The sequence below is a fragment of the Epinephelus lanceolatus genome, chromosome 12 (assembly GCF_041903045.1).
Source record: "Epinephelus lanceolatus isolate andai-2023 chromosome 12, ASM4190304v1, whole genome shotgun sequence".
Lineage (NCBI taxonomy): Eukaryota > Metazoa > Chordata > Actinopteri > Perciformes > Serranidae > Epinephelus > Epinephelus lanceolatus.
Window position 1 is genome coordinate 35,220,417 of NC_135745.1, and position 25,628 is coordinate 35,246,044.

General features: G+C 42.7%; 1 protein-coding gene and 2 non-coding genes across 8 annotated transcripts; all 3 read left to right on the forward strand.

Annotated features, from left to right (window-relative positions):
- Positions 1 to 568: 568 nt before the first annotated feature.
- eif4g1a (eukaryotic translation initiation factor 4 gamma, 1a) lies at positions 569 to 25,049 on the forward strand. 6 transcript variants are annotated; one of them, XM_033636777.2, is made up of 33 exons: positions 569 to 1,010; positions 2,895 to 3,017; positions 3,109 to 3,192; positions 3,433 to 3,465; positions 4,162 to 4,182; positions 4,534 to 4,713; positions 6,558 to 6,657; positions 7,526 to 7,636; positions 9,921 to 10,072; positions 10,328 to 10,420; positions 11,508 to 11,583; positions 11,753 to 12,685; positions 12,770 to 12,858; positions 13,043 to 13,223; positions 13,622 to 13,755; positions 13,934 to 14,053; positions 14,185 to 14,574; positions 15,232 to 15,378; positions 15,489 to 15,725; positions 15,913 to 16,017; positions 16,231 to 16,512; positions 17,918 to 18,035; positions 18,121 to 18,223; positions 18,452 to 18,804; positions 18,936 to 19,057; positions 19,250 to 19,422; positions 19,514 to 19,639; positions 20,059 to 20,140; positions 20,284 to 20,382; positions 21,087 to 21,230; positions 21,371 to 21,452; positions 21,635 to 21,775; positions 23,601 to 25,049. In XM_033636777.2, the coding sequence occupies exons 2-33, from the start codon at positions 2,943 to 2,945 to the stop codon at positions 23,780 to 23,782; spliced, it is 5,268 nt and encodes a 1,755-aa protein (XP_033492668.2). In that variant the 5' UTR covers positions 569 to 1,010; positions 2,895 to 2,942; the 3' UTR covers positions 23,783 to 25,049. The 6 variants fall into 6 exon arrangements, with proteins under 6 accessions (XP_033492668.2, XP_033492669.2, XP_033492672.2 ...); XM_033636778.2 differs by having other exon boundaries at positions 570 to 1,010; positions 2,891 to 3,017; XM_033636781.2 differs by lacking the exon at positions 7,526 to 7,636 and having other exon boundaries at positions 570 to 1,010; positions 2,891 to 3,017.
- Positions 14,647 to 14,719, forward strand: LOC117264234 (small nucleolar RNA SNORD66). Its single transcript, XR_004502272.1, has one exon. It is a non-coding gene; the product is annotated as a small nucleolar RNA SNORD66 (small nucleolar RNA).
- LOC117264235 (small nucleolar RNA SNORD66) lies at positions 15,759 to 15,805 on the forward strand. The gene has a single exon (XR_004502273.1). It is a non-coding gene; the product is annotated as a small nucleolar RNA SNORD66 (small nucleolar RNA).
- Positions 25,050 to 25,628: the final 579 nt, after the last annotated feature.

Below are 25,628 nucleotides of genomic sequence, written 5' to 3' on the forward strand. Positions count from 1 at the left end.
AAATTCAGTAACATCTGTTATGGCCTACTGTTGGATAGTTTAATCTTTAGCAATGCAGAGAACCACACATCTCTGAAACATCAACTTTTCATGGTGTCAGAAAAACAGCCCTGTTTCCTGCTTTGTGATGATGTAGTGTGCAGCTGATCCAGGAGGGTTTATTTACCTTAAAAAGGGAGAGAATCAACACATCTGTAGATTAGTGGTTTTAATGAAGAGGAAGGGAGTGAAAAAATATCATCTGAAAAGTAACTAAAGCTGTCAGGCAAACGTAGTGGAATAAAAAGGTCAATATTCCCTGGGATTACAAGTGGATGTATGAAAAAGCATCAAATGGAAATACTCAACTTGTACCAAAGTACTTGAGTATAATAGCCTACATAGGAATAAAATAAAATAAATGAAATAAAATAAAAATCCAGTCTTTTCTATGGCAGCCTTCTTGCTTACATTCTTCTGCTGCTTTAATACCAATTTATTGTGAAGCAAGGGCTGATGAATTGATCTGAGCTCCTGTATCACATGACCAAGGAAACGGCATCAAAATTTAATTTTCCCGGAAGTTACCCATGCGACTTGGAGGCGCACCGGCTCCATAGACCAGAAACATCGCATTATGGCCTCGCTCTGAGCCTCCTGATGCGACAGTTGTGTACATACCTAACCGGCAATCCGTCACCATCGACGCCTTGATCATGGACCTCCGGTCCAGAGGCTTTTTTCGGGGCCATCGGAATTGTCAATAGTACTCCCGAAGTACTATATTATTAGATTTTGAGCACTGTCACTTTTGCTCGCCCGGGGATTTAAACCGAAGTGACAGTAGTAGCACTCACCCCATCTGCCGGTCTGCTAGCTAGCTCGCTAAGTCAATAGCCAAGAAGGGCATCACTTTTCTTTTGGAGTAAAGGACAAGGGAACTACAACACCACTACTTTCACTAACAGAAGACTGATCAGAGGCTGAATCCCTGAGTTCCCATCTTACAACATATTCACTTTTGATTCCTGGTAAGAATAAAACCAACTGACGGCGGTAAAGCTAGCTTGAAGTACACCCGAGCTCGGCTTCATTTTTGTCAAAGGCACACAGGCTAGCTAGCTAATGTTAGCTGGCTGAACAGGCCCCGCCGGCTGTCAGTCCTAACACTGGGATAGCTAGTGTGCTAATCTCGCCCAGAATACGAAAACGGATAAAACCAAATTAATCTGAGTGTTTTAATGTTATTTACAAGGTAGGTATTTAACCTTGAGGCATTCTTTAGAGCTGCTTAGCTAACGTTAACCTGACAGCCAGGGTCCCTCGCTCATGTGGCTAATCTTCATATGGTTACGTTACCGTTATCACCGAACGCTTCGTCAGTTAGCACCAGTGTCATTGGTATAACATGATTTTCACTGAGTTTGAGAGCTAACGCCCCGATGGTAACGCTTTGACTGAAACCCTGGTGCCAGTTGTCTTGTTAGCACCATATCGGCTCAAGTTTATTGTCAGGTTGGTGGTTTCATTTGCTGGCGGACCTTGCTGGGCCTGTAATTAAATACACCTCGTAGGACAGGGCTGGGCTAAACCGCTAATGTTAACCAACATTAGCTTAACTGTAACCTAATCGGTGTGTCAAGTGTTGCAACATTATTGCTAGGACCGGCTTATTTGCTGTTCTCTAGATTCGATTGCTCAACATGTTGTCCATCAGCACAGGGAAACTATCAAAGTGAGCTCTGTGTACTTTAAGGTTAAATGTGGACTGAGCGTTCAGCCACGTAGCGTAACTGAGCAAAATGTCTATGATAGTGGGACACGTAATGTTAGCCGGCTGTCGGCTAACGATTTAACCTGCTTCGGCCGGGAATGCTGCCTCGTTAGCGGGCCAGCAAAATGTCAATTCATATTATAACTTAGCTAAAACACAATATGAAGGCCTTGCTGGACTGCATGTCACATTTAATCGCGCTTCATAAAACTGTTAGCCATCTTCTGCTGACAGAACCATATGGTAGCTTTGTACATTGATGCCCTGTGTAAAAGAAGCATGGCATTAGCTAGCAGCTAACGATAGTTCCTGTGTCAGCAGGTGGATGGTGGATGACACGTCTGCTAGTGAGTAGTATTCATCAGATTTTATTAATTCCACCATGTCATAGTTATCCCACCACCTATACATCAGTGATTACTCTTGATAACTGCGGCCAGATTGGAAACGGATGCCGACTTATTTGCACATGTAGCTAGCACAACCAGGGGGCATTGGAGCCACTGTTAACACAGTAAATGAACTTTGACCCGAGGTATCCATTTTCTTAAATTCACTCTAAACCAGACCAATCCAAGTGATTTGGTAGCAGGCACATATGAATTGGAAGTATGTCATAATTCATCCCCATTAGCTATTTGCTTTTTGCTGTTTGGCTAAGTCATGATCATTATGAACGTGTTTCTTTTTTTATAACAGGCACAGCCCCCCTTTTTAAATGATCTAATAGCCACTATGACCCCTTTTCTACTCATCAACAGACTATTTCAGATAAAGGTTAAAACATGAGTCCATTGCTATGTGTTCAGGTAATAGGAATCTGCAGAGGATGTCAACACTAATTGCTCATAAGACTGCACACATGAGCCATGCAAGTGAGGGATCGTGGGAGGTGGTGTCGTTATCATAGGCGAAACCACAGACCACACCCTCACTGCTTGGTTAGATGATGCCACACTTAAGGTTCATTTCTTCGTACTGTGTTAAGCGATATCTAACCTGTATGGCTGCAATTATCGTGTTTAATGGAGATCAAATTTGAACTGGAAGCATTTCCCCTCAGTGCCTTTATTTAACACTTGGTCAGTGCTTAATTGAGCTTTTTTTTCCTCAATATCTTGCTCCTCTCTTCCTCAGAAAGGCTGGCAACACAAGGCCACCCTAATGCAGAACCATAAAAGAACGTGAAATGAACAAACCACCACAGCCTATAACGGGACCCACTTCTGTCCCAAACCCTGCCCCATCCCCTGGATTGACACAGGTGAGAACAACTGACCTTGTAGAATGTAGAAGTTGTTTTGGTAAACTTAAGTTTGGTAACATGTATTTTTCCCCCCTTCTCTCCTCTGAAGGCCGCCTACGGTCCTGGACAGCCCCCTTCTCTTGTTTTTGCCACCCCACCTCCACAAATGAACTCTGCACCAACGCCAAGACAGGTATTATTTACAGCATGCTTTTTTCTTTCTGCCGAGGTTTTTGTATTCAGTGTCTGGGTGTGTGATATTTTGCCCTATATGGAAACCCTCCCTTTCCTACTATTTCACAAAGACTTCTGACACGGCGGCTTCTGCAATAAGGCTTTGGCTAAATCTGTGTGTGTGTGTTATGGCCTATTTGCCATGTTTCTCCTTGAATGTCAATCTTGACTTCTTTCCTCTCTTCTGCTGTCCTCCCAGTTTGCTGCAGGCCCCCGTACTTTACACCAACAGGTACTAACACCCCTCACTTTTCCGCACATCCCCACTGTCTCCTTAGTGTAATGCATGCTTTCAGTTCCACGTGTTGGAGTATTGGATGAGAACGCTGTAGTGTTTAACTTTTCCTGAGGTCCAGTAACATTGAGTTCTATATCTCATTCTAGAAATGCATATTTCTGTGTCTGAAGTTGTGCCATTTTTATTAAGTTGTTGCAGGGTTGCAATTTTTCGATAGCAGATTTCATCCAGGCCTTATTTATTCTTTATTCATCCTGCACATACCCACATTTTTACCCCCATACTTCTTTGCATTTGCAAGACATCGTCCCAAACCTGCCGTCATAATGACAGAATAACAGCTTAGCAGGTTAATATTAAAGTGAATGGATTTTAGTACCTGTAGCATTCTAACACTGTTTCAATGCCTGCATGCGCCTGCAGCCCCTAAGTGATTCTTTTACCACTCAAAACTGGGACCCGCAGGACATGAGGGGTGCTTACTTCTATGCAGACCTCTATAGAGATGCATGTGTACAGCTATGGTTGTTTGAGCTTACTGTTCATGGCTGAGAGATATTTTGCTGCTGCCTCTCATACTCTTCCTTCTTACACCTTGTTATCTCAACCTTCCACATTGTCTCTTGTCCTCATTTTCACCTTAATCTCACTCCCTCTCTTGCTCTCTGCTCATGTGTTGCGCGGCTGAAGGGTGGATACAGAGCATTACAGGTAACAGCTTTTCTCTTCGTCCCTCTCCCCCCCCTCTTAACTTGGGCTAACCTCAGTGTAGCAGGGAGATATGACATTCAGTACACTTTGGACTCAGTGTAACCCAAGAGCTGAACTTTCTGTACACATTGGCAGTTGCTGTGAGTGCTTCCAGCTGAGATTAGGGGTGTGTGTGTGTGTGTGTGTGTGTGTGTGTGTGTGTGTGTGTGTGTGACTGGACACACACATGCAGAACACATGGGTTAGGACCACCATGGTTAAGATACTCAATGCACACACAGCAACAGGTTTGCTTGTGCAGTTCTGCATTCTTCATCCCTCTTCCTTCGTTCTCCCTCACCTGTTCTCCAGAGTTACTATCAGAACCGACCAGCCATGGCCACCAGTGCTCCAAGGGTACAGACAAGTAGTGGCCCGCGACCTGTTGGACCTGCCCACGTCTACCCACCTAGCTCCCAGATGATGATGATCTCCCAGCAGCAGCTGTCTTTTGCTAGCTCCCCTCAGGGCTACTTCATCCCCCCTGGACAGGTTGGTTCACATTCTGTTTGTTGCAGTGACAGACATATAACTGGTCTACCCTACAGCTTGCCCACATCAGACTGCGTACATGCAAATTATATTACTGTAGTGGTACAAATATAAGACAGCATTTTTCTGAAGAAATAGCATTTGAAAAAGTGGAGGTCAAAGACATTTACATGTTCAAGCTGAGGTAGGCAGAAATCTGGAAAGGCAAAGGGGAAAACAATTTAATTTGAAAATACACCCTCTTCCTGCAGCTTTCCCCTCGCTGTCCTAAGCCCCTTCCATCAGACAGGCATGCACACACTTAATACAGTTATCCAGTGTTTCCTATAAATTGGGTTATCTTATTTCCCTGTAGAGCTGTGCAACAGAAAATGAATCGCCAACTGTTTTGATCATCAAATACTCGTTTTCATCTTTCTTTCTTTTTTTAAAGCAAAAGAGCCAAATATTTGGTGATGCTTCCTAAATATGAAGATTCAATGCTTTTCTTTGTTATATATGATAATGAACTGAATAGTTTGGGATTGTTGGATTGTTGGATGGTTGGAAGACGTCACCTTGGACTCTGGGAAATTACACAGGGCATTTTATACTTTTTTTTTTCACATTTTACTGCCAAAAAATATTTATCAAGAAAATAATAGGCAGATTATTCATTAACAAAAATAATCATCATATAATATTATATATAGATATGTATTGTAACGCAATAATAGTTGTAGCTCTAGCTGGGAGTGAGGTTGAGGACACACTGTCATTCGAGGCTCTAGCTAAAGTTAGCTACCTAAAAGTGAACTTGAAGCCAAAGCTATGAGCTTTTGGCTCTGGTTAGCAGAAGGCTTTACCTTTTATCAACATTTTAGCTCTATCTCTTAAAAGCTTTGCTGAAATTGACATTTGTTTCTTTTCTTTTTTTTATGTCAGAATCTCTCTTAGACTCTTTTTGTCAAGTCCATCTTTGTTTTTTGGCTGGAATAGCAACTTTCTCTGTAGGATTCTCCGCCATTAAATCAGTCTTACACCGAAGAGACGTGCGTGCATATCTACAGTTATAGGAATGCCCGCTCTGTGAAATGATCTGTGATTGGCCAAAGTCTCGGGGCAAACACTAGATTTTCTAAAGCCTGAAAACAGAGCCAAGAAAAGGTTCAGAAGTTTGATTTTCTCTAATTTTCCCTTAGTACAGTATGCTCAGAGTTTATTATGGCATTTTTGCCCATTTATTATGGGATTTTTGCCCAGTGACGCCAAAAAAAATAACAAAAAAACAGGTGTACCTGAGCTGTAGCAACTGTAGATGTTCTCTTTGAATAGAAGAGGGTGCCTGACCCGACAGAGTGAGCTTAAGCTAAATTTGTTTAGTCAGCCCAGTTTAACCTACTCTAGTTACTGATGGCTCATTTAGCTGGTTTTGCTGCCTTGGAGAAATTAAATTTTTGGCAAATGAAAATTAGTTGAAAGCCTCTTCCAACAAGACAGATCGGGGACCGAATCATTTGTCAAGCAGCCAAGAATTACCAGTGTCAGAAAATGTCATAATGGGAAGCTGAAAAATGCTAACCGCCAGAGAAAATCAGTCTTTATGCTTCCAAGCGCTAAACAGGAGAGTGTGTGAGCATGTGACTGATAGACACAATGAAGGCGTAGCAACATTTGAAAACAAAGAGCCACACAAATGTGTGAGTTTCTTATCTCCAAAAAACAGTTCTTAGAAAAAGGGTCTCATCTTGTTGGAGCCAGTACAGTATGTTACTGTGGAGATGGCAGAGATTTATCTGATGCTCTCCCTACTTAACTGTTCCATCTATTGTTGTTGTCTCTGACTCTTGATTTTGCCTCTGCAGTACCGGGCCCCATACATGCCTCCTACTCAGCAGTATCCTGTGACCAGCGGTACAGCAGGCTTCTATCCGGGAACTAGCCCTGCTGAATACTCTGCTTATGGTAAGGGTTTTTGACTAAGACCGACAACAACCAAGCACAACTATAAACACGGAGGATTATCAGTTAAAAGAGGTGAAATCTCAAACACCAGAACATTTAACAGGGATTTTAAGCATGTAGTTTTAATCCATATCAGCTGAGCACCTCTTTACCCATAAAGCATCGCTGGATGTGTTGTGGTTTTGCTTGGCTGGTTGGTGTGTTACATGTCTTTTTGGGTCAAAACACTGCTGTGTGTGGTGAACTGCCAGTTGCATGTGGTCTGGCTTGATTCTGCTTTGGCCTGTGTTCTTTCTATCTGCAGTCTCACCTGACACTGCCTTACAGGTTCCATGAAATGGCTTTTTTTTCTTTTGCTGGATGTATATCCATATTAACATGCTGTTGAGGTGGGATTTAATGTTAGGAGTTACCTAATTTGAATATTAATGAGAATTAAAAAACATCTAGAAGAGAGACAAAAATGGAAAGCAAACATCTAAGTAATGGAGCAGCCACTGCACTTTTGAGAAAACATTTTTTTTTTTTTTGAAAATGCCACCCCAAACACACTTCTGACTTGTGTCACCGCTGCAAATACTCATTTGCTAAAATGAGTGCAAATGTTGTATTTTTTTTTTTGTTTGTTTGTTTAAAATATGAGGCATTGTTAAAGATATGCAAAAAAACACTGACCTAAGAATAATATGCAGCCAGGAACACAAGGCACATTAAAGACATTGTTCATTTCATGGGACCTTTTTAACACCCTGCTTCCTCTGGATCCTCTCATTAACTCATTCTGCATCTGTCTCTTCCTGCCCTCTCTCCTTCTTTCCTCCCTCTCCCGCCCCTCACTCCCTTCCTCTCGTTTGCTGCGTTGGTTCAGAGCCCTCTCTTGCTGCGAGGGAGAGGCGGGGTGGTGGGGGGAGAGGGGGCGGCCGAGAGAACGGCCGTCTCTCTCTCCACGGTGCTCCTCTCACCTCCCAGCGCTACCCTGGTGAGTAGTGTGTGTGCTTGTGTGTTGGTCAGCAGGCTTTAGTGGCAAAAATCTCTGTGGCACTTCCTGTCTCTGATAGTGTTTTTTTTTCCTTACCTTATTTTGGTAACACATGTTTACTTGGGATGCAAAGTGAAGGTCAAATATACAAAACATATGAATTCCACTGTAAATATCTTCAAGGTGGAGATGAAAAACTGAACAATATATGACTGTGGTTCCTTTGATGTCTACCCTAAGCAAGATATGACACTGCAATCAAACTATTGGATTCATTTAGATTTCTCTAGTAACTAATATTTCTCTTTTCCGCCAGAAGGGCACAGCCATCTTTCAACAAGCTAGTCGGTGACATCACGAGAATGGTGGTTTGCTAGGAGCACTGAGTACAGCACTGTACCTAAGATTAATCAATAAATTGGAGTTTGAGAGTTTGGATGAGATACAGAGAACTATGGACAAAGGTAAAAACCAATCAGCAATTCCTTTTGAGCCAATAAGACTATATAAATGGACAAGACCTGCTTCTGTTGAGCCAGACCATATAAATGGGTAAGACCTGCTTCCATTGAGCCAGATGACAGTGGCGAACATGAAAGACTGCTTGTACTTGACTAGCATGTTATTCAGTGTCAGGTTACTGCAGCTGCACTTCTCCACATGAAGTACGTGCTCTACCAGTGTCCCCAATAAAGGAGTCAAGTTGTCAGACCAAAACAACAGTGAGGTGCTTCTAACTTCACGTTATCACTATCATGTCTCAGCTAACTTAGCTAATGTAAGCCTAACCCAGCTTTTACATCCACAAGCCACCTTTTATTATGATCAACATCATTCCCAACTAAAAAATTGAGTCCACAGTCGTCATTTTCTGCATCACCAAGCAGTGGTAAAATAAACAAGCGGTATGACTTTGGTTGGGTTTAGCGCCACTTGAACACCACTTGAAGTTGTTCCTTCTCCTTGTGGGGGTCGGGTTAGATAGCTGCTGGTGGCAGCCCTCTTCTCAGTGTTCATAATGGACTTTTTTCCTTGCCATGGAGACACCACCAACATCTTGCTGGCTCTGTGGTAGAATTTTGGAAATGAGGAGCTCCCTCCTGCGACAGAATTGGCTCATAACATTAGCCTAGTTGATGATGTTAGCTTTGCCTTAGATCATTAACTAAAAGTATTCCTCTATTTAGCGTTGTAATGGCTCCTCTCCTGCTTTTGCACATCCATACAAGCAATCCCAAACCTCAGTTCTTCATCATCAAAGGACAAAACATGTTTTACAGTACCAAGTTTACCAGGCCTGCTTCAACAACTAAGATGAACCATAAAGCATCCTTGTGACATCACCAACTAGCTTGCTGAAAGATATATTGTTCTTATTTTCTGTCTTTCCTTCAGTAAAAATCAAACTAACCACAGTCATAGTGTTCAGTGTTTTATCTCCTCTTTAATGCAGTAGTGAAGGTTTTTCTGAATGATGATTATACTACCAGAAAGTACACTTTTTATTCATTCATACTGTGTTAGTGCAGTGTATACCATATCAGGTTGTGGACAGCAGTGAACAATATAGTTGCATTTTATATAAAGGTTATATCTAGGCTGTAAAGGTTATTTAAAAACTAATAGCTTTAGTAGGCAGTTAGACTTCCTTTCACATGCAAATCACCCAAACCTGTGCTGTCGTCAGTTGCTTAAACAATATCCTTCAGCTTTGGGGGGGAAAAAAACAAAAAGCCAGGATTCCCTTTAACATGCTGCTTCTGTCCGACCTTCACAGTTTGGATGTGAAGGTTGTCACTTCAAAAGACTGTATCGTAACCAATTTCATGCTAGTGTTTTTAAGATTGAATAACTTAAACAATCACACAAGCTTCCTGTAACGGTTTCATTCTTTCAGTTAAATTCAGCATCACTAGAGGAAGAACACATAAACCAGAATGACGATTAGCTTTAAGTTCATATTTCGTTCATTGTAATCCACACACCTCATTAAGGCTCTTGGTGTGGATTTATGTTTCTCTGCTCCTACAGGAATCTCCACTCTGTTATTGCAGTATGTGTGTTTTAATTTGTGTTATTGTAGAAATATGAATAGAACCTTCCCACAAACCACTTTGCATGTTCTTTATGAAAAACATGGCAAATAAAGATGTTTTTGGTCGTAAATACAAAGAAAAAAAATCTTGTGAATCCTGGATCGACGCTTATTCGAATGTGAAGCTGCGTCTTTCACCTGAGTGTTGTTAACTTTTCATTAATTGTTTGCCTAATTTTACTGTTACAGCAGGAGCATACTATCCAGCTCAGCCGCAGTACTCTCCGTCTGTCCAGCCAGCGCCGGTCATGATCAACCCCGCCCAGCAACAGCCACAAGCCCCAGCTCCTCAGCAACCACCGGCACAGTCACAAGGGCCACCAAAGAGAGAACGCAAACCGGTAGTGTGTCACAACAAAAGGGCAGCACACCTCTTGTCTGAGGTCAAAAAAAAAAATGAATGGACAGAAAGTGTATTGTGTGTTTACTGTAGAACTTTCCCTTTTACCTGAAAATAACAACAGTATTTATCATGATGGGTGGCAGCTATAGATCAGTAGTGGCAGCATCCTTTACATACTGTCTCTATTTTAATGTTGGATACATGTTTTGTGGCAACTTAACTAATACGTATTACTTGCTTGGTCTTCTTATAGATAAGGATACGAGACCCTAACCAGGGCGGGCGTGATATCACAGAGGAGATCATGTCAGGTGGAAGGTCCACCACCACGCCAACTCCCCCACAGGTACGAAGCATTTTTAATGACTCATTTAAACTCTGATCTGAAGCAAGCATGGCTGTGTACGTAGTTAAAGATAAAATTGTTGTATCGATTGTAATGTTTGTGTTAATCTGGGATAAAGGTTTAGTTTTTCCCATTTTAGAAATCCAAATTGTTGTCAGCTATTCTTTACTGACTTGAGGTACCGTATGTGTGTTAAATAAATTAAAGCACAGGTGACTCTACCATTTTAGAAATCCAAATTGTTGTCAGCTATTCTTTACTGACTTGAGGTACCGTATGTGTGTTAAATAAATTAAAGCACAGGTGACTCTAACTCTGAAACTCAAGTTGTTGGAGAAAAAAAGAAATAAGATCTGTAATTCTGACTTTTATTTTGTCTGAACTGGTAGTTGGCTTATCTGACAACGTAGTAATTTTTCCAAATATAAAACAAAAATGTATTATTTATGTCTTTCGATTTAATTACACATAACATAATGATTTAAAAAATGTACACTTTGAGCACATCACGACTGTACTCTAAATATGAAGAGAAGAAAGGACATTTGGTGTGTTTGTATGAACAAAGGACACATTGTCGGAGAAAACAAAGCACAGCTCAGAAATTCTTTGCGCATCAGCTCCCAACTTATTTACTTTTCATAGAGGTAATTACATGTTTTCACATCTCTGTGCTAACGTCTTATTATCAGCACAGCACAAGTGTAGCACGTTTCACAGAACAAACAATACAAAGCTGAAGCAAAGACACACAAATATTCGATGATGCTTTGAGCTGTGTTATATTTTTAGGCTAGTCTGCCTCAACTTGTAAGTACATGAGTTGCCAGCTGGGTTCGGCAAACATAAGAAATACTTGGGCTTAAATGAAATGCAAAACGCTTCAACAGCAGGACACACTACGGCCTTCAAAATGATCACAGAGTAAAATCAACATGTCTTTGATGTAGTCTCAATTTAAAGTTATTTCATTGCATTGCAGAGATGTTGTGATGGATAACATTAAAGGCATGGATGTAATTAAAAATGGTTGTGATCTGTGTATATGGGACCTTAAATAATACTTAATACTGTTTTGTGATTGCAGGCCTCCTCAGCAGATTCAAGTCCTGCACAGACCAACGGTGAAGTTACACAGCCTGCCACTACAGTGACAAGAAGAGGTGAGTACTTCATATCACAGTGCAAGCTGTCTTTTGTGATAGCTTTATCGCGAATGTTGATATTGTGATAAAGATAAATTTTTGATATATTGTGCAGCCCTGATCCCCAGAAGGTGGCAGTGTTTCAGATTTTCCTCTTTGTGATTATTTCATGTGTTTCACTGCCCAGATGAAAACATGGAGCCTCCCATTTGCACTGAAACCCCACCTCCTCCTGCGACAGTAAATACAGAGCCTGTGGTGGAGGTCAAACAGGAAATGGACAACCAGATGACACCACCTGCTGAGTTACCCGCACAATGTGTAGCCCCTACAGCCACTGCTGAGGTGCCGTCCCCATTGATAAAGGACCAGCAGTCTCCCTCTTCCCTACCTGCAGCAGCAGCAGCAGCAGCAGCAGCACCTACTCCTCCTCCTGCTGAGGCAGTAGATAAAGTTGATACTAAAGTTAGTGACACAGTAGACGCTCCTGTCGTCCCTTCACCATCATTAGCAGCACAAGAGGCGCCTGTGAAAATGGAAGAACCACAGACTGCCCCAGCTCCAGCTGAGAAGGGACCAGAGGAGGAGGAAAAGAGAACAGAGGAAGTGAAGAAATTGGAAACAGAGGAGCAGGTGGCCAGCGCTAAGTTGGAACCTGCAGTGGAGGTTGCTGCAACAGTTACCCCTGTTATTGAGGCAAAAGAAGAAACGGCTACAAAGAAAGAAACTGAAGTTTCTCCGCCTACACCCTCTGCACAGGAACCAGCTGCTCCACAGACACAGAACACAACACCGAGCCCTGCCCCTGAACCTGAACCCACACCGGCTGAAGCGGCAGAGCCTCTTCTCTCCAATGGCCTCCCTCAGGACACTGAGGAACTGTCTGAGGATGTGGCATTTTCAGACACTACACCCCTTGACAAGCCGGATGCTTCTCAATCTCAGGAATCCACACCTGTGGCTAAAACGGTAATGCCAGCCCAAGAGGAGGAGGAGCAGGTGGAGGAAGAGGAGGAGGAGGAGGAGAAGAAAGAGGAAGAGAGGAAGGAGAAAAGTGAGGATGCCCCTCCTGCCCCTCCTGCCCCTGTCAGCCCTCCTACAGAGGAATCTACTATGCAAGGTAGGGTTGATTCTGTCTCACATTTGTGATTATCATATGTGTCTTACTAGATTTTAAAGTCAACACTGTGTCCTTTTGTTGAAGCTGCAACGTCTGTGCCAAAGAAGAAGAAGAACATAAAGGAGCTCAAAAAGAAGGAGGCCATTGGAGACCTTCTGGATGCCTTCACAGAGGTGTGTATCAGTCCAGATGACAACATGAAAGATTGACATTAACACAAGGTCATGGGGTCTCAGCAGTTTCAGCTGTTTCAACAATATTTTTGAGGATATTTAGTTTTATAACACTACATTCTCTGAAGAGTAACTGGGTTATCATAATACGTCTTCAACTCTTCCCGTTTTTTTTTTGCCGCAGGAGCAAGAAGCCAAGCCTGCTCCTGAACCCTCATCCACTCAGGCTGACCCTGTCCCTGTTGCTCCACCCGAACCTCCCGCTGAGGTCGCTGATGAGACTTGGGAGGAGAAAGAGGACAAGCAGAATGCAGAGCCTAAAGCCACACCTGAGCCAACTGAGAAGAAATACCAGTACAAAGAAGGTATGCTGCGACTGAGATTCTCCAGAAAGATAGAAGATAGATAGATTGAGTGTAATGGATGTGAGGCATCTGCAATTTTAGGTTTGGTCTTCCTCCATACAGCACTGTAAAATACATTGCAGACTTATTTCTGTAACTTGTCAGTCACCTTTCCTGCAGTGTAACCGTCTTTGAGACCTTGTTTTTGCTCTTTTCACTGAGGTTTATATACCATGCAGTTATGTTGAATGATGAAATGCTTTCAGCCTTCAACCTCTTTTGCACTTGTACCAATGTTGTTTATGCGCACGGGCAACCTAAAGTTAAAAAGCAAGAGGCACATGAAAGAATATGAAGACACAAGTTGCACCGCGTTAATGCAACACTGTGTCATGCAACATTTCTTGTTCATCTCTCAGAACAATGGAAGCCAATAGACCCAGAAGAGAAGAAGCGGTACGACAGAGAGTTCCTCCTGGGCTTCCAGTTTATCAGCGCCAGTATGCACAAACCCGAGGGCCTGCCTACCATCAGTGATGTGGTCCTGGACAAGGTTGGGGATGTTATTCATACTAATGTCATCTATGTGTGACATTGTGATAAATAAGTGGATGTTAAATTAGAAGCGCTGGGGAAGTTTTAGTGACAGAGAATGAGGAAACATGATGTCCATCTTATCTGGTCAGTGTTTTGTATTTTTGCATAACACTAAAGTCATTTTCCCTCTTCAGGCAAACAAGACTCCACTACGGCCCGCTGACCCAGCTCGCATGATGAATGTTGGCCCTGATTTTACTCCCTCGTATTTGGGGAACCTTGGGAGCAGATCGGTGGGAGGACCACGAGGCCCAGTGAGTTTCTTAAGAAAGAAAATTCTTGTCCCTTTTGATCATGGCAGTGATCATAATTATGTGTATTTGTTTTGTTGAATAAGGTTTCTTTGCTAACTTCTCTGAATCTGCATATCTTCTCCTCCTTTTAGCCACCTGGGCCACGTCGCTCCCAGCAAGGTCAGAGGAAAGAGCCCAGGAAAATCATCAGCAGCATGTCCCTCAGCGACGACGTGCAGCTCAACAAGGCTGAGAAGGCCTGGAAGCCCACAGCGAAGAAGAGCACTCGAAGCCGCGGCGCAGAGGAAGTCGACGAGGAGGATCCCGAACAAGCCAAGACTCAGGAGTTGTTCAAGCGTCTGCGCAGTATCCTCAACAAGCTGACCCCTCAGAAGTTTCAGGAACTGATGAAACAAGTGACAGAGCTGACGATAGACACAGAGGAGAGGCTGAAGGGAGCCATTGACCTCATCTTTGAGAAGGCCATCTCAGAGCCCAACTTCTCTGTGGCCTACGCCAACATGTGCCGCTGCCTTATGGGGGTAAGCTGTGTGATTATTATTATTATTATTATTATTATTTTTATTTTTTTTTTTTGTGGATCTTATAATTTTCTCCAATGATGGCTTCTGTTTTGTGCCACATGCCTGGGCCGCTGAATATTCATGGTGAAACTGATATGTCAAGTTTTTAAAGGTATACTATGCAGGATTTTCCTGAAAACAACATTACAATACAATATAATTTATAGACTCACACAAAAGCTGTCCCTCTCAATCATCACATATGACCCACTAGAAGTGTGTGACTCAATTCATATCTGCAGAGACCCTGGCCTCTGCCCGTTTTCTTCCTATTTTGCTGTGTTTGGGCGTTTCGTGCACCGCAGGGGGCTGACATGGACCCTGAATTCTACTATGAATTAAACCGCATGTGTGTGACCGCAGCTGTCTGCAGACATTCAATGTGGAAATTATGTCACAGTCTTAAGCAGCAGGCATCTAAGAGGAAGCTACGGAAACCAATGACATGTGGCCAGAAAAACGTATTTATAGGGAATGGTAATGAATCTGGGGTTGGTTTTCACTTTTGCTGCCGATACTGTTTACAAACAGACTATTCATGCATAGTATACCTTTAAATCATATAATTAACAGTAGGATGAAAAATGTTTATTCATTAATGTTTTCCTTCTTCAGTTGAAAGTCCCCACCTCAGATAAACCAGGACTTTTTGTGAACTTCCGCAAACTGCTGCTCAACCGCTGCCAGAAAGAGTTTGAGAAGGACCAGGACGATGATGCAATCTTTGAGAAAAAGCAAAAAGAAATGGAGGCTGCCAAAGAGGTAAGAAATGTGATCGTGTAGTGTCACAACCACCACAGGTTGTTTATTTAGTCTAAACTCTTCTTATTATTCCACTACTAAGAACAACTCCCACTTGTATTTGCCCTCAGGGAGAGGAGCGTGAGCGTTTGAGGGTGGAGCTGGAGGAATCCAGAGACCAAGCCCGTCGCCGTTCATTGGGTAACATCAAGTTCATTGGCGAGCTCTTTAAGCTGAAGATGCTGACAGAGGCCATCATGCACGACTGCGTAGTGAAACTACTGAAGAATCATGATGAGGAGTCTCTGGAGTGTCTCTGCAGGCTGCTCTCCACAATAGGCAAAGACCTGGACTTTGAGAAAGCCAAGGTTAGTGAAGCATGAACACACGAACAACCGTCTCCACCTGTCTGGGCCACTTGTTATCCGAGATGGGATTGAGGAACTGTGAAGACTTTTCTCTACATATAAATCAGTCTCACTTTTTCATTTACACTGAGGACGACATTTCGTAGCCGTGACTCATAAAAGCTGCCTTTTCTCTGTGCCCTGTTAGCCTCGTATGGACCAGTATTTCAACCAGATGGACAAGATCATCAAAGAGAGAAAAACCTCATCCAGAATCCGCTTCATGCTACAAGACGTCTTGGACCTTAGAAGGGTAAATATTAATTAATCCATAAGAGGATATTGCAATACAGAGTCGATAACAGGCATTTATAATGTCATGAAGTGTACCTGACTGAGCAGGATTATTTAAATCTGTGTGTGAAGTAATCCACAGGGATTATAAATCTCACAGGAAGCATGAATATAGACATTAAATGAGAGGTGTTGAAACAGGCTGTCTTTTAACCATCTTCTGTCTCTACAGAGTAACTGGGTGCCTCGTAGAGGAGACCAGGGTCCTAAAACAATTGACCAGATCCACAAGGAGGCAGAGATGGAGGAGCACAGGGAACAGATCAAAGTCCAGCAGCAGCTTCTGTCCAAGAAAGAAGGAGGTGGAGGCAGGATGGGAGGGAACATGGGGGGCCGAGGCCCTCACACACCAGGAGGTGGTCGGACTAGCCAGCCTCAAGATGAGGGATGGAACACAGTTCCCATCTCCAAGAACAGACCCATCGACACCACCCGCCTTAGCAAGATCACAAAGGTAATGTCCAAGTCACACACTGAGGTTTTCACTGCATTTATTGTCTAAAATCTAGGACTGCCCTCAACTAAGAATTCTCCTAGTAGACCAATAGTCATCATTTAGGGCCACTAGTCGACTAGTCACCAGCATGTTTACAATATTAATTTAATTATTAAATGATATATTTTGGGTGGGGCAGAACAATGGTTTGAGTTGAAGGTGTGAGAAAGAATAGTATCAGTAACATTGTTAACACTGTGCTACATTACAGAGAAATACAAAACCGTACTAATGAACCTTCATTAATATAGGCCTATATTTTATCTACAAGTGCACGTCACACGCTGAGCGAGCCGCCTGTTAATGACGCTGTGGGCTAATGGGCATGTAGCTACTTCCATGTTTCAGATGATACGTCATGTTTGTAGTCGACCAATGAAGATGAGTTTACATATCACCTTGGGTTGGTCCTTCACCTTCTCAAAATGATCCCACACTTTGGATTTCCTGCCCGACATGTTATTAACTAGCCTGTGGAATAACCGCAGGTACCAGCCCTGGAAATTAGGGGCCGTACACATGCTGTGTCTTTAACCGCCTGGAAAACATTGTCCCTTTATGTGCCAGCTTTCAAGAGCGTGGCAGTAGGTTGTGTCTGAGGTTGCTAAGCAACCTTGTCAAGCATGGTAGAGCCTATTTACCTAAATCCTGAGTGCAGAGCTGATCTTCTTCCAGGTGCTGTTTAAGTGTGTAGGCCTATCGTCTGTGGGACAGATGTAAAGCTCTGGGTAGCCCTGCACTAACATGATCAACTTTTCAGTATTTATCAGACTGAACATTTACAGAAGAACAAAAAGATATCTGGTGGCTGTGATTGGTTTGTCACGTGACTCCTGTCTGACTGCTGAGCATGGCCACTTCCTGTGTCTGTCCTTTCAAATTGAATTCCAGTGGTCCAGTCATATAGGTTTTGATTTTTATTTATTTTGACAAGGTGCAGCTCCTAATAGTTTCATGTTTGTTTTTTTCCCCTGTGACTAAGGGACCAATGAAATCTTGCTGACTAAGGGGCAGCCCTACATGTCTGTAAAGGGGGAACATGTTTTTACCCATAGAACCCATTTTTACTCAGATAACTTGAGGTCAAAGATCAAGGCACCCCTTTGAAAATGGTCATGCCAGTTTTTCCCTCGCAAATATTTAGTCTAACTTGGGAATGTTATTTAGCCCCCCTCCTGACAAGCTAGCTTGACATGGTTGGTGAGTGCGCCACAGCATCTTAATGATGATATTGACAGCAGAAATCGCTGGCACTCCATTAGGTCTCAGAGAGTTACAGTCTGAGGTTAAACCTGATGAGTTGGAACTTCTGTGAATGTGTATGTAGCTTGTTTGTTAATGAAACTTTTGTGTTTCCCTTCAGCCTGGTTCTCTGGACTTCAACAACCAGCTGTTGGCTCCAGGAGGAAAAGGCATGTGGGGTAGTTGGGGCAAAGGCAGCAGTGGAGGAACTGGAGCAAAACCAGCAAGCGGAGAGCCAGGTAAGACACCTTCTTAAAAAAAAAGACAGTATGGTTTTAATCTGTTAAGTGGTTGGAGTTTTAATCTGTTGTTTTCCTCGTTTAGATTCTGGTCGTCCAGCTACCAGCACGCTCAACCGCTTCTCAGCCCTGCAGCAGTCTGGTTCGTTGTTGTCAGCACCTGACTCTGATCGCAGAGCTCCTCAGAGGTATTTAGCAGCTACAGATATTTTCTTATCCAGTGAAATGTGTTGTCTTTTTGCTGTGCTTGTATTTTCTTTCTCCCTTCACTGTTTACAACCGTAAAAGGCACTGTAAGAGATATTTAGACATTTCTGTGTGTAAGTGTTCATCCTGATAGTGAGCGGTTTGAGACCAGATTTGATGGCACGACATTGTGATAAATGTGGACCTTTTTTCTCCCTTACAACTTTTAGGTCAAGCTCGAGCCGTGAGCGCGGTGGTGACAGAGACAGGAGTGATCGCGACAGGGATCGGTTCGACCGATTCGATCGCAGCGAGGGACGGGAAGGTCGTGACGATAGGAGCACTCGGAACCAAGTCTCCAAGAGAAGCTTCAGCAGGGAGTCGCAGGAGCGTGGCGGGAGGACCGGAGACCTCCGGGCCGCAACTGAACCTGTGCGTCGTGTGGCCAGCATGACGGACGATAGGGACAGAGGAAGCAGGGACCGAGGAAGTCGGGATAGAGGAAGCAGAGACCGAGGAAGCAGGGACCGAGGAAGCCGAGACAGAGGAAGCCGGGACAGAGCCCCAAGCAAAGATCTCCCAGGTGAAAAACCCACCGAGCAAAAGTGAAGATTTGAAATAGATATAACGGCAGAAAGAAGTCCTGGAGGAAACACTATGATCACACAGAGATTAGAATGATGTTTAACTTGGACTGTCTTTTTTCCTCTGCAGTTAAGCGTGAGAGCGCCCCCACTCCTCCTCCTTCTCTTTCAAAACCTGCCTTGAGTGAAGAGGAGCTGGAGAAGAAGTCGAGCGCCATCATCGAAGAATACCTCCACATTAATGACTTGAAGGTAAAAACATGACACATGAATTTTACTCAATACTGGACCAGTTTCAAAAATTGTTCTTCCTTAGTCACTCCGACAAGAACAGGGGAAAATAGGGTTGAAATATACCAAAGTTATCCTTAAACCAGCAAATGCTTGGAATATGAAACCACTCTGATGGCCAACGTTGTATGTCTTCTTCCTTGGCTGCTGCAGGAGGCATTGCAGTGTGTGACAGAACTCAACAGTGCCTCACTGCTCTATGTGTTTGTGCGGAACGGCGTGGAGTCGACGCTTGAGCGCAGCACCATCGCTAGAGAGCACATGGGCCTGTTGCTGCACCAACTTATAAAGGCAGGGATATTGCCCCCACAGCAGTACTACAAAGGGTGAGTATTTAACAGGAAAACCATCGCACATCCTGTTGTATGAATTTTGTTTTAAGTGAGACTAAGTGCTGTGTGCTTTTTGGGACCGTAGGCTAGAAGAGACCCTGGAGGCTGCGGATGACACGGCCATAGATATACCTCACATCTGGCTCTACCTGGCTGAACTCATTACCCCCGTGCTCCATGAGGGAGGCATCCCTATGGGACAGCTCTTCAGGTGAGCTACACTGCGGACAGTCAGCACAAATAATTAAGTCTAAGCAAGCTTAGTTCCTTTGGATTGAGATCTGTCAGAAACTGATGCCTTTAACCCGTAGCTCTGTCCATAAATAACATCTGATTCTCTTTTCTCAATTTTAATAAATTAAACAAGATTGATCTGTTTTAATTCTTGTGTATTTGTAGTGAGATGTAAAGAAACATTTTTAGGGTGTTGCAGTGAGAATTTACACCTTTGTCAGCATCTCACAAATGTTACAGAAGCGTCTGTCTTTCGTCTCATTCCCCTTTCTTCTCTTTTCCTGTCACACTTTGATACTTACATGTCACCTACAGTGAAGTAGTTTTATTAACAATGGGAACAAAACAACTGCTTGCTGAGGTCAAAAGCATAATTCAGTGTAATTGTGTCCACAGGGAGATCTCTAAGCCTCTCGTGCCTCTTGGGCAGGCTGGTGTGCTGCTCGTACAAATCCTCAAGTTGCTCTGCAAAGAAATGGTAGGTCCTACCATATATAAATTCAAAAAAACATCCACATTACATTACATCCTGTTGTACATTAACAAAATTTAAAAAAAATTTTTGCTGTGTATAGTTTGAGAGTTTAGACTCATTTATTGTTGTTTTTTCTTCCCCATCAGACCACTAAGAAGGTCGGGGCTATGTGGACAGAGGGCGGGCTGAACTGGTCTGATTTCTTGCCCGAGGATGAAGACGTCAACAAGTTTGTCACTGATAAGGTCTGTAGGCTACAGAAGTGCAAGACAAGTTAAACATGAACAATTAGAACAACCAGTCAGACTGTGTTGGAGACCTGAGGGTGAATCAGGCTGTATAGAACTATTTTATTTTACCGTCTAGTTTTGGTGAAGGCACGTGGAAATAACAGAAGGATTATAAGCTCTTTGTTTTGAGTATATGTGATATATAAATGAAGATATTTAATTGCTGCAAATTATTAAGCGAACCGTATGCATAGCAAGTGCACCAACTGCGCTTGCCCGAATCTTTTGTTCCACGCTCCTGTCCAGTCCAAAACACTGCGGTCAAGCCAGCTGCAGCTGCTGCACTGCAGTGACGTTGGCTTTATGTTGGATATTGGGCAGAGATTCACTCTGGGCCCAGCAGCCACTTCTTAGTTTCACCTTTACCAAACGTTGGCAGTAGGAGGACGGTAAGGTCACCTCCCAGCCCTCCTGTTTCATGCCGGGGGGCTGATAGGGACCGTCAGTTGTACTATGAATAGAACCCTGTGCACGTCCGCATGACCGCAGCTGTTCGAGGACGTTCAATGCAGGAAGTATTTCCGAGCCTTCAGGAAACTGTGGCTGCCAAAGGGTGGGGAGATTGTTGTTGACCAATAAAAAAACAAAGAATTTAAAGCAGACACCTTAACGAGTTCATCACTTACATGAGTATCAATTTTCTTTGTTATGTAATTTAGAAAGTGGAGTTCACCTTAGGGGAGGAGATGGAGTCAAAGGAGGTCAGCAAGAAAAAGGTCCTCACTGGAGAGGAGCTCAGCAAACAGCTGGACAGACTCCTCCAGGACAAGGCCAACAACCAGCGCATCATCGACTGGGTTGAAGTGAGTTAAACGTCCCGGCGATGTAGCTCATATTGTATATAATAATCCATGCAGGGATTTTGTTATTTAATATTAAAGAAACATGAGTAATTTATGATTCCCCCCGTTCAGCTGTTATTTCCCCTTTCTGTCTTTTTCAGGCTAACTTGGACGAGCAGCAAGCTGCTTCCAACCAGTTTGTACGAGCATTGATGACATCAGTGTGTCAGTCTGCCATCATATGTAAGTATGACTAATGCAGCATGTAGAAATAAGGGCTGTCACTTTATGGCTAAAATTATCACAAAAATATCACAGCATATAATTCATTTTTGAGCTCTGGGAAGTAAAAAATGTTCGTGGCACACATAAATGATGATATGTCATGGTTTGTCTGAACAAGTGTTTGTCTCTCCTTGTTTCAGGTGACAACCCGTACAGGGTGGATGCACGGCAGATCAGTCAGAGGGCCAGTTTGCTGCAGAAATACCTGTCTGATGAGCAGAAAGAGCTGCAGGCCCTCTACGCCCTCCAGGCTCTGATGGTGCACATGGAGCAGCCAGCAAGTGAGTATTTATTTACCTGTGGAGTGCCAGCAGTAACGTGTCAGGGTTAAACGGACAGAGGTGGATAAAATAACAAATGCCTTACCCAACAGTAGCCTGGTATTAAATACAAAAGCTGTTGGAGCTCAAACCTTTCAGGTTTTGACTGTTACTGATGTTGATTAAAATACAAATATGGCAATTATTGAGACCGCAGTTTGAGATGGTGTTAGAAATGTTAATTTAATTAATTACATGAATGGCAGACAATCATAGCGTAGCATCAGCCAGCTCTCACGCAGGGTCCGATAACTCTACGGCTGTACTCCATAGACTCAGGCAGCTGTGTCCATTTTTCTTCATTTTCAGGCTGGTTTTGTCGATTTCAAGCTAGTCATGGTTAGACGTTGTAACTGGGGGCGTGAAATAATGATACCCATTGCCCAGAAAGGTTGGAGGGAGATATACATTAAATGTTAAACATTAATGTTACAAACTTTACGTACTAAACGTAACACTACACCTGTCACAGATGACACTAAACAGTGGTGATTATAGTGGTAATTTATTTGTGCCTGAAATCTGACATACTCCCCACTGTAAACTAAACTACCAGTGTTTATGCTGATGCGTGTATTTGGTTCTGATTGGTTAGTGGGAAAGTGACATCAGAAAGAGGAAAAACATGTTTTTAAATTTAAGCACCTTCTTGTGGACGTGATCTTCAACAGATTGTCCTGAGGTCTCCCTGAATGCTGACACGTGGTGCTAATTGGTATTAATGAAAGGGAATTTTATGATAACCTTATGTCAGACACAGGACACGTGTATTAGCATAAATTACTTAACACTTTTTGATAATGATGATAATTTTATTTCTAAAGTGCTTTTCAAAACGGTTACATAGCACTTTACATATCAGTAATTAAAACAGTCGACATAAAAACAACAACTTTTAAAAGAATGATAAAAACACAAGTGCAAAAAAAAACCCTGAGGAAATAAAAGACAGTTTAAATGAACTTGAAACTCAAGAAAAATCAGGAAAGGCTCTCCAATAAAAGTAGGTTTTAAGAAAGGACTTAAAAGAGATCACTGACTCAGCCGACCTGATTTCCTGGGGCAGACTGTTCCAGACCTCAAAAGTACATCCTGGCGTAAAGAGGCTAAAACTGGAGTGATGTCATCACGTCTCATGGCAGCTGAATTCTGAACAGTCTGGAGTCGATTAATAGATTTTTGATTCAGGCAAGAAAAGAGGCTGCTGCAGTGATCCAGATGTGAAGAGATGAAGGCGTGTAAAATTGTCTCAGTGTCTTTAAAAGTTAAAAATGGATCATATTTTTGAAATATTTCTAAGATGATGAAACATGATTGCAAAAGCTTTGTGACGTGCTGCTCACAACTTAAATTACTGACGAGCCGGACTCCAGGATGTCTTGCAGCGGGTTTGATATTATCCCATGGGACCAGCCGAAGGCAGAATTTGTTGTGTAATGTGCTGGGGCCCAATGACAGCAATCTCTGTTTTGTCTGAGTTTAGCTGAAGGAAATTTTTTGACATCCGGCTTTTAACATCAGTAAGGTAGTCATTAAGTGAACACATCATTCCAGGGTCTGTAGCTTTAACAGGCAGGTACATCTGTGTGTCATCAGATGTTTAAAAACCGTACAAACGACAACCTCAAAAATTATGTTTTATTAATTAACATTAACTAAACAGTGTGAGCGCATATATTAATGCAGGGCTGTATTGTAGAGCTCCTTTCTTTTCTCCTCCTCTGTAGAAAACCTTTATTTTTTTCATCACCAGATCAGTATTAACTTCTGTATCTTGACTCTGCAGATCTGCTGCGCATGTTCTTCGACGCCTTGTACGACGAGGACGTTATTAAAGAGGAGGCCTTCTACAAATGGGAATCCAGCAAAGACCCTGCGGAGCAAACAGGCAAAGGGGTGGCCTTAAAATCAGTCACCGCCTTCTTCACCTGGCTCCGCGAGGCCGAGGAGGAGTCTGACAAGGAATAAAAGACTGGACTGAAAGCTGCCGCCCCCCTTTGGCAAGACGGGGGCTCTGCAGGCGGCTGCAGAGAGTCATGGACAATATTGCCAGAGAGGCAGACTCGAATCAATCCTCAATGAGGATAAATCTTTATTATTTTCTTCTTTTCTTTGAGGGATGGACTCAGAAAACAATCATTTCTCTCTCCCCTCCCTCTCTCGCTTCCTCATTATTTCCCCACCTGCTTGTCACAGCAAGTGTCCTCATCAAATAAACTTGAAAACTGATTCAGCAGGATTGCTTGTTGACGAGGTGTGAAGTATCCCACATCACTACGAAACTCTTTTTCTCACAATACAAACCAACAGGCTGCTTTTTTACTGTTCTAGATTATTATGATGCCTAACATCCCATCAGATCTGCAAGAACGAACAGCAGGGTGTGTGGTGAAGTGGGTTCCCTGATTCGTGGGTGTCGTCATGCCATAATGTGTGTTCAACCCAAACTCAGCTCTTATGTCTTTGTCCCTTACTGGAGTGTGCAGCATGACTGAAGTGTGTTTCTATTAATGATACAGTGGACGTCAATAGACAGATGTACATGGACTAATCTTAATTTGATGGATGGAGTTTTTAAAACAAAGGTTGTCTATTTTCTCTTCCTGTTTCCCATCATGAACTTATAGAGGGCCGAAACACGGAGGACTAGTGTTGACCTTTGACCTTGACTACTAGGGGATGGTCTTAATGCTTCCTCTAAGCCATCCTCTCCCATCCCCAGTAGTGAACCACACTGACTGACTCTGCATCCTTACCTCTTCTATACTTAAACCTGAGCTGTCGTAGAGGACACTTAATGACCCAATCACCGTTAAAACTTGAAATCTACAGAAAATTGACTTGATGGAAAATATATAAAGTTTAAAAAAAAAAAAAACACACACACACACAGAAATGATCCGAAAGCCTTTTCTACTTTAAGTGGAAACTTATTTCAGGAGCGTTCTGTAAATATATAATAACGATAATTAAAAAAAAACTTCTTTTTTTCAGTTTTATTTTTCAGAAATGATAAATTGCTGATGTTAATTGCAGTGTATCCTTTTCCAACAGAAAAAGCAGTTGTCCAGATGCAGAGAGGTGCTTTAGATAATCCATTGATTATTAGTTGTATTGGAATTTTGTAAATATTTTTTTTTTGCTTTCTTTATTTAAGAAATTATTGCTTCTTTTGCATCGGAAACTGGAAAGATGAGGTAACGGAACATTGCAAATAAAGGACTTATTAAGTTGCCGAGCAGAGTTTGTGTGAAACATGTCGGCTGCTCCAGTGATTTTAGTGTGTGTGTGTGTGTGTGTGTGTGTGTGTGTGTGGGGTCATATCGACGCTCCAAACTGACCTTGTTAAAGATATACTGAGCAGGATTTTCCTAAAATAACGATGTATAGACTTGAAAGAAATTCCTCAGTCATCACTTGTGACCCACAAGAAGTGTGTTTCTTTGCAGAGCCTCTGCACTATGCTCGTATATTCTTATTCTCCTCTTATTGTCTGTTCAGGACATTTATAGGCGCATATCCTCACAACGCTCAAGTGAGGTTGGAACTTTTTTAAAAAGGTAGTGACCAGGGGTCTTTCTAAAACAGTGCCTAGGATTGATATTAAAAAATGCACGTACGAGCAAAAGCCAAAAATGGTGTGCGCCAAAACATATTCAACAATTTCTGAAATCAGGATTCCACCTTACCATCTGTGTCGCCAATTTCCTGTCTCAAAAATGTCTCCAAAGCCGCAACTTTTCCAGAGGAGGTCGTGTACGCCTCTGTCAGGCCCCGATTTGTGCGTACGCAATCTTTATAAATGAGACCCCAG

Coding starts and splice junctions, on each gene's coding strand:
- eif4g1a (XM_033636777.2), top strand. CDS start 2,943: ATGAACAAACCACCACAGCCTATAACGGGACCCACTTCTGTCCCAAAC. Junction 10,073..10,327: donor CAAAGAGAGAACGCAAACCG/GTAGTGTGTCAC, acceptor GTCTTCTTATAG/ATAAGGATACGAGACCCTAA. Junction 20,141..20,283: donor AGTTGCTCTGCAAAGAAATG/GTAGGTCCTACC, acceptor CTTCCCCATCAG/ACCACTAAGAAGGTCGGGGC.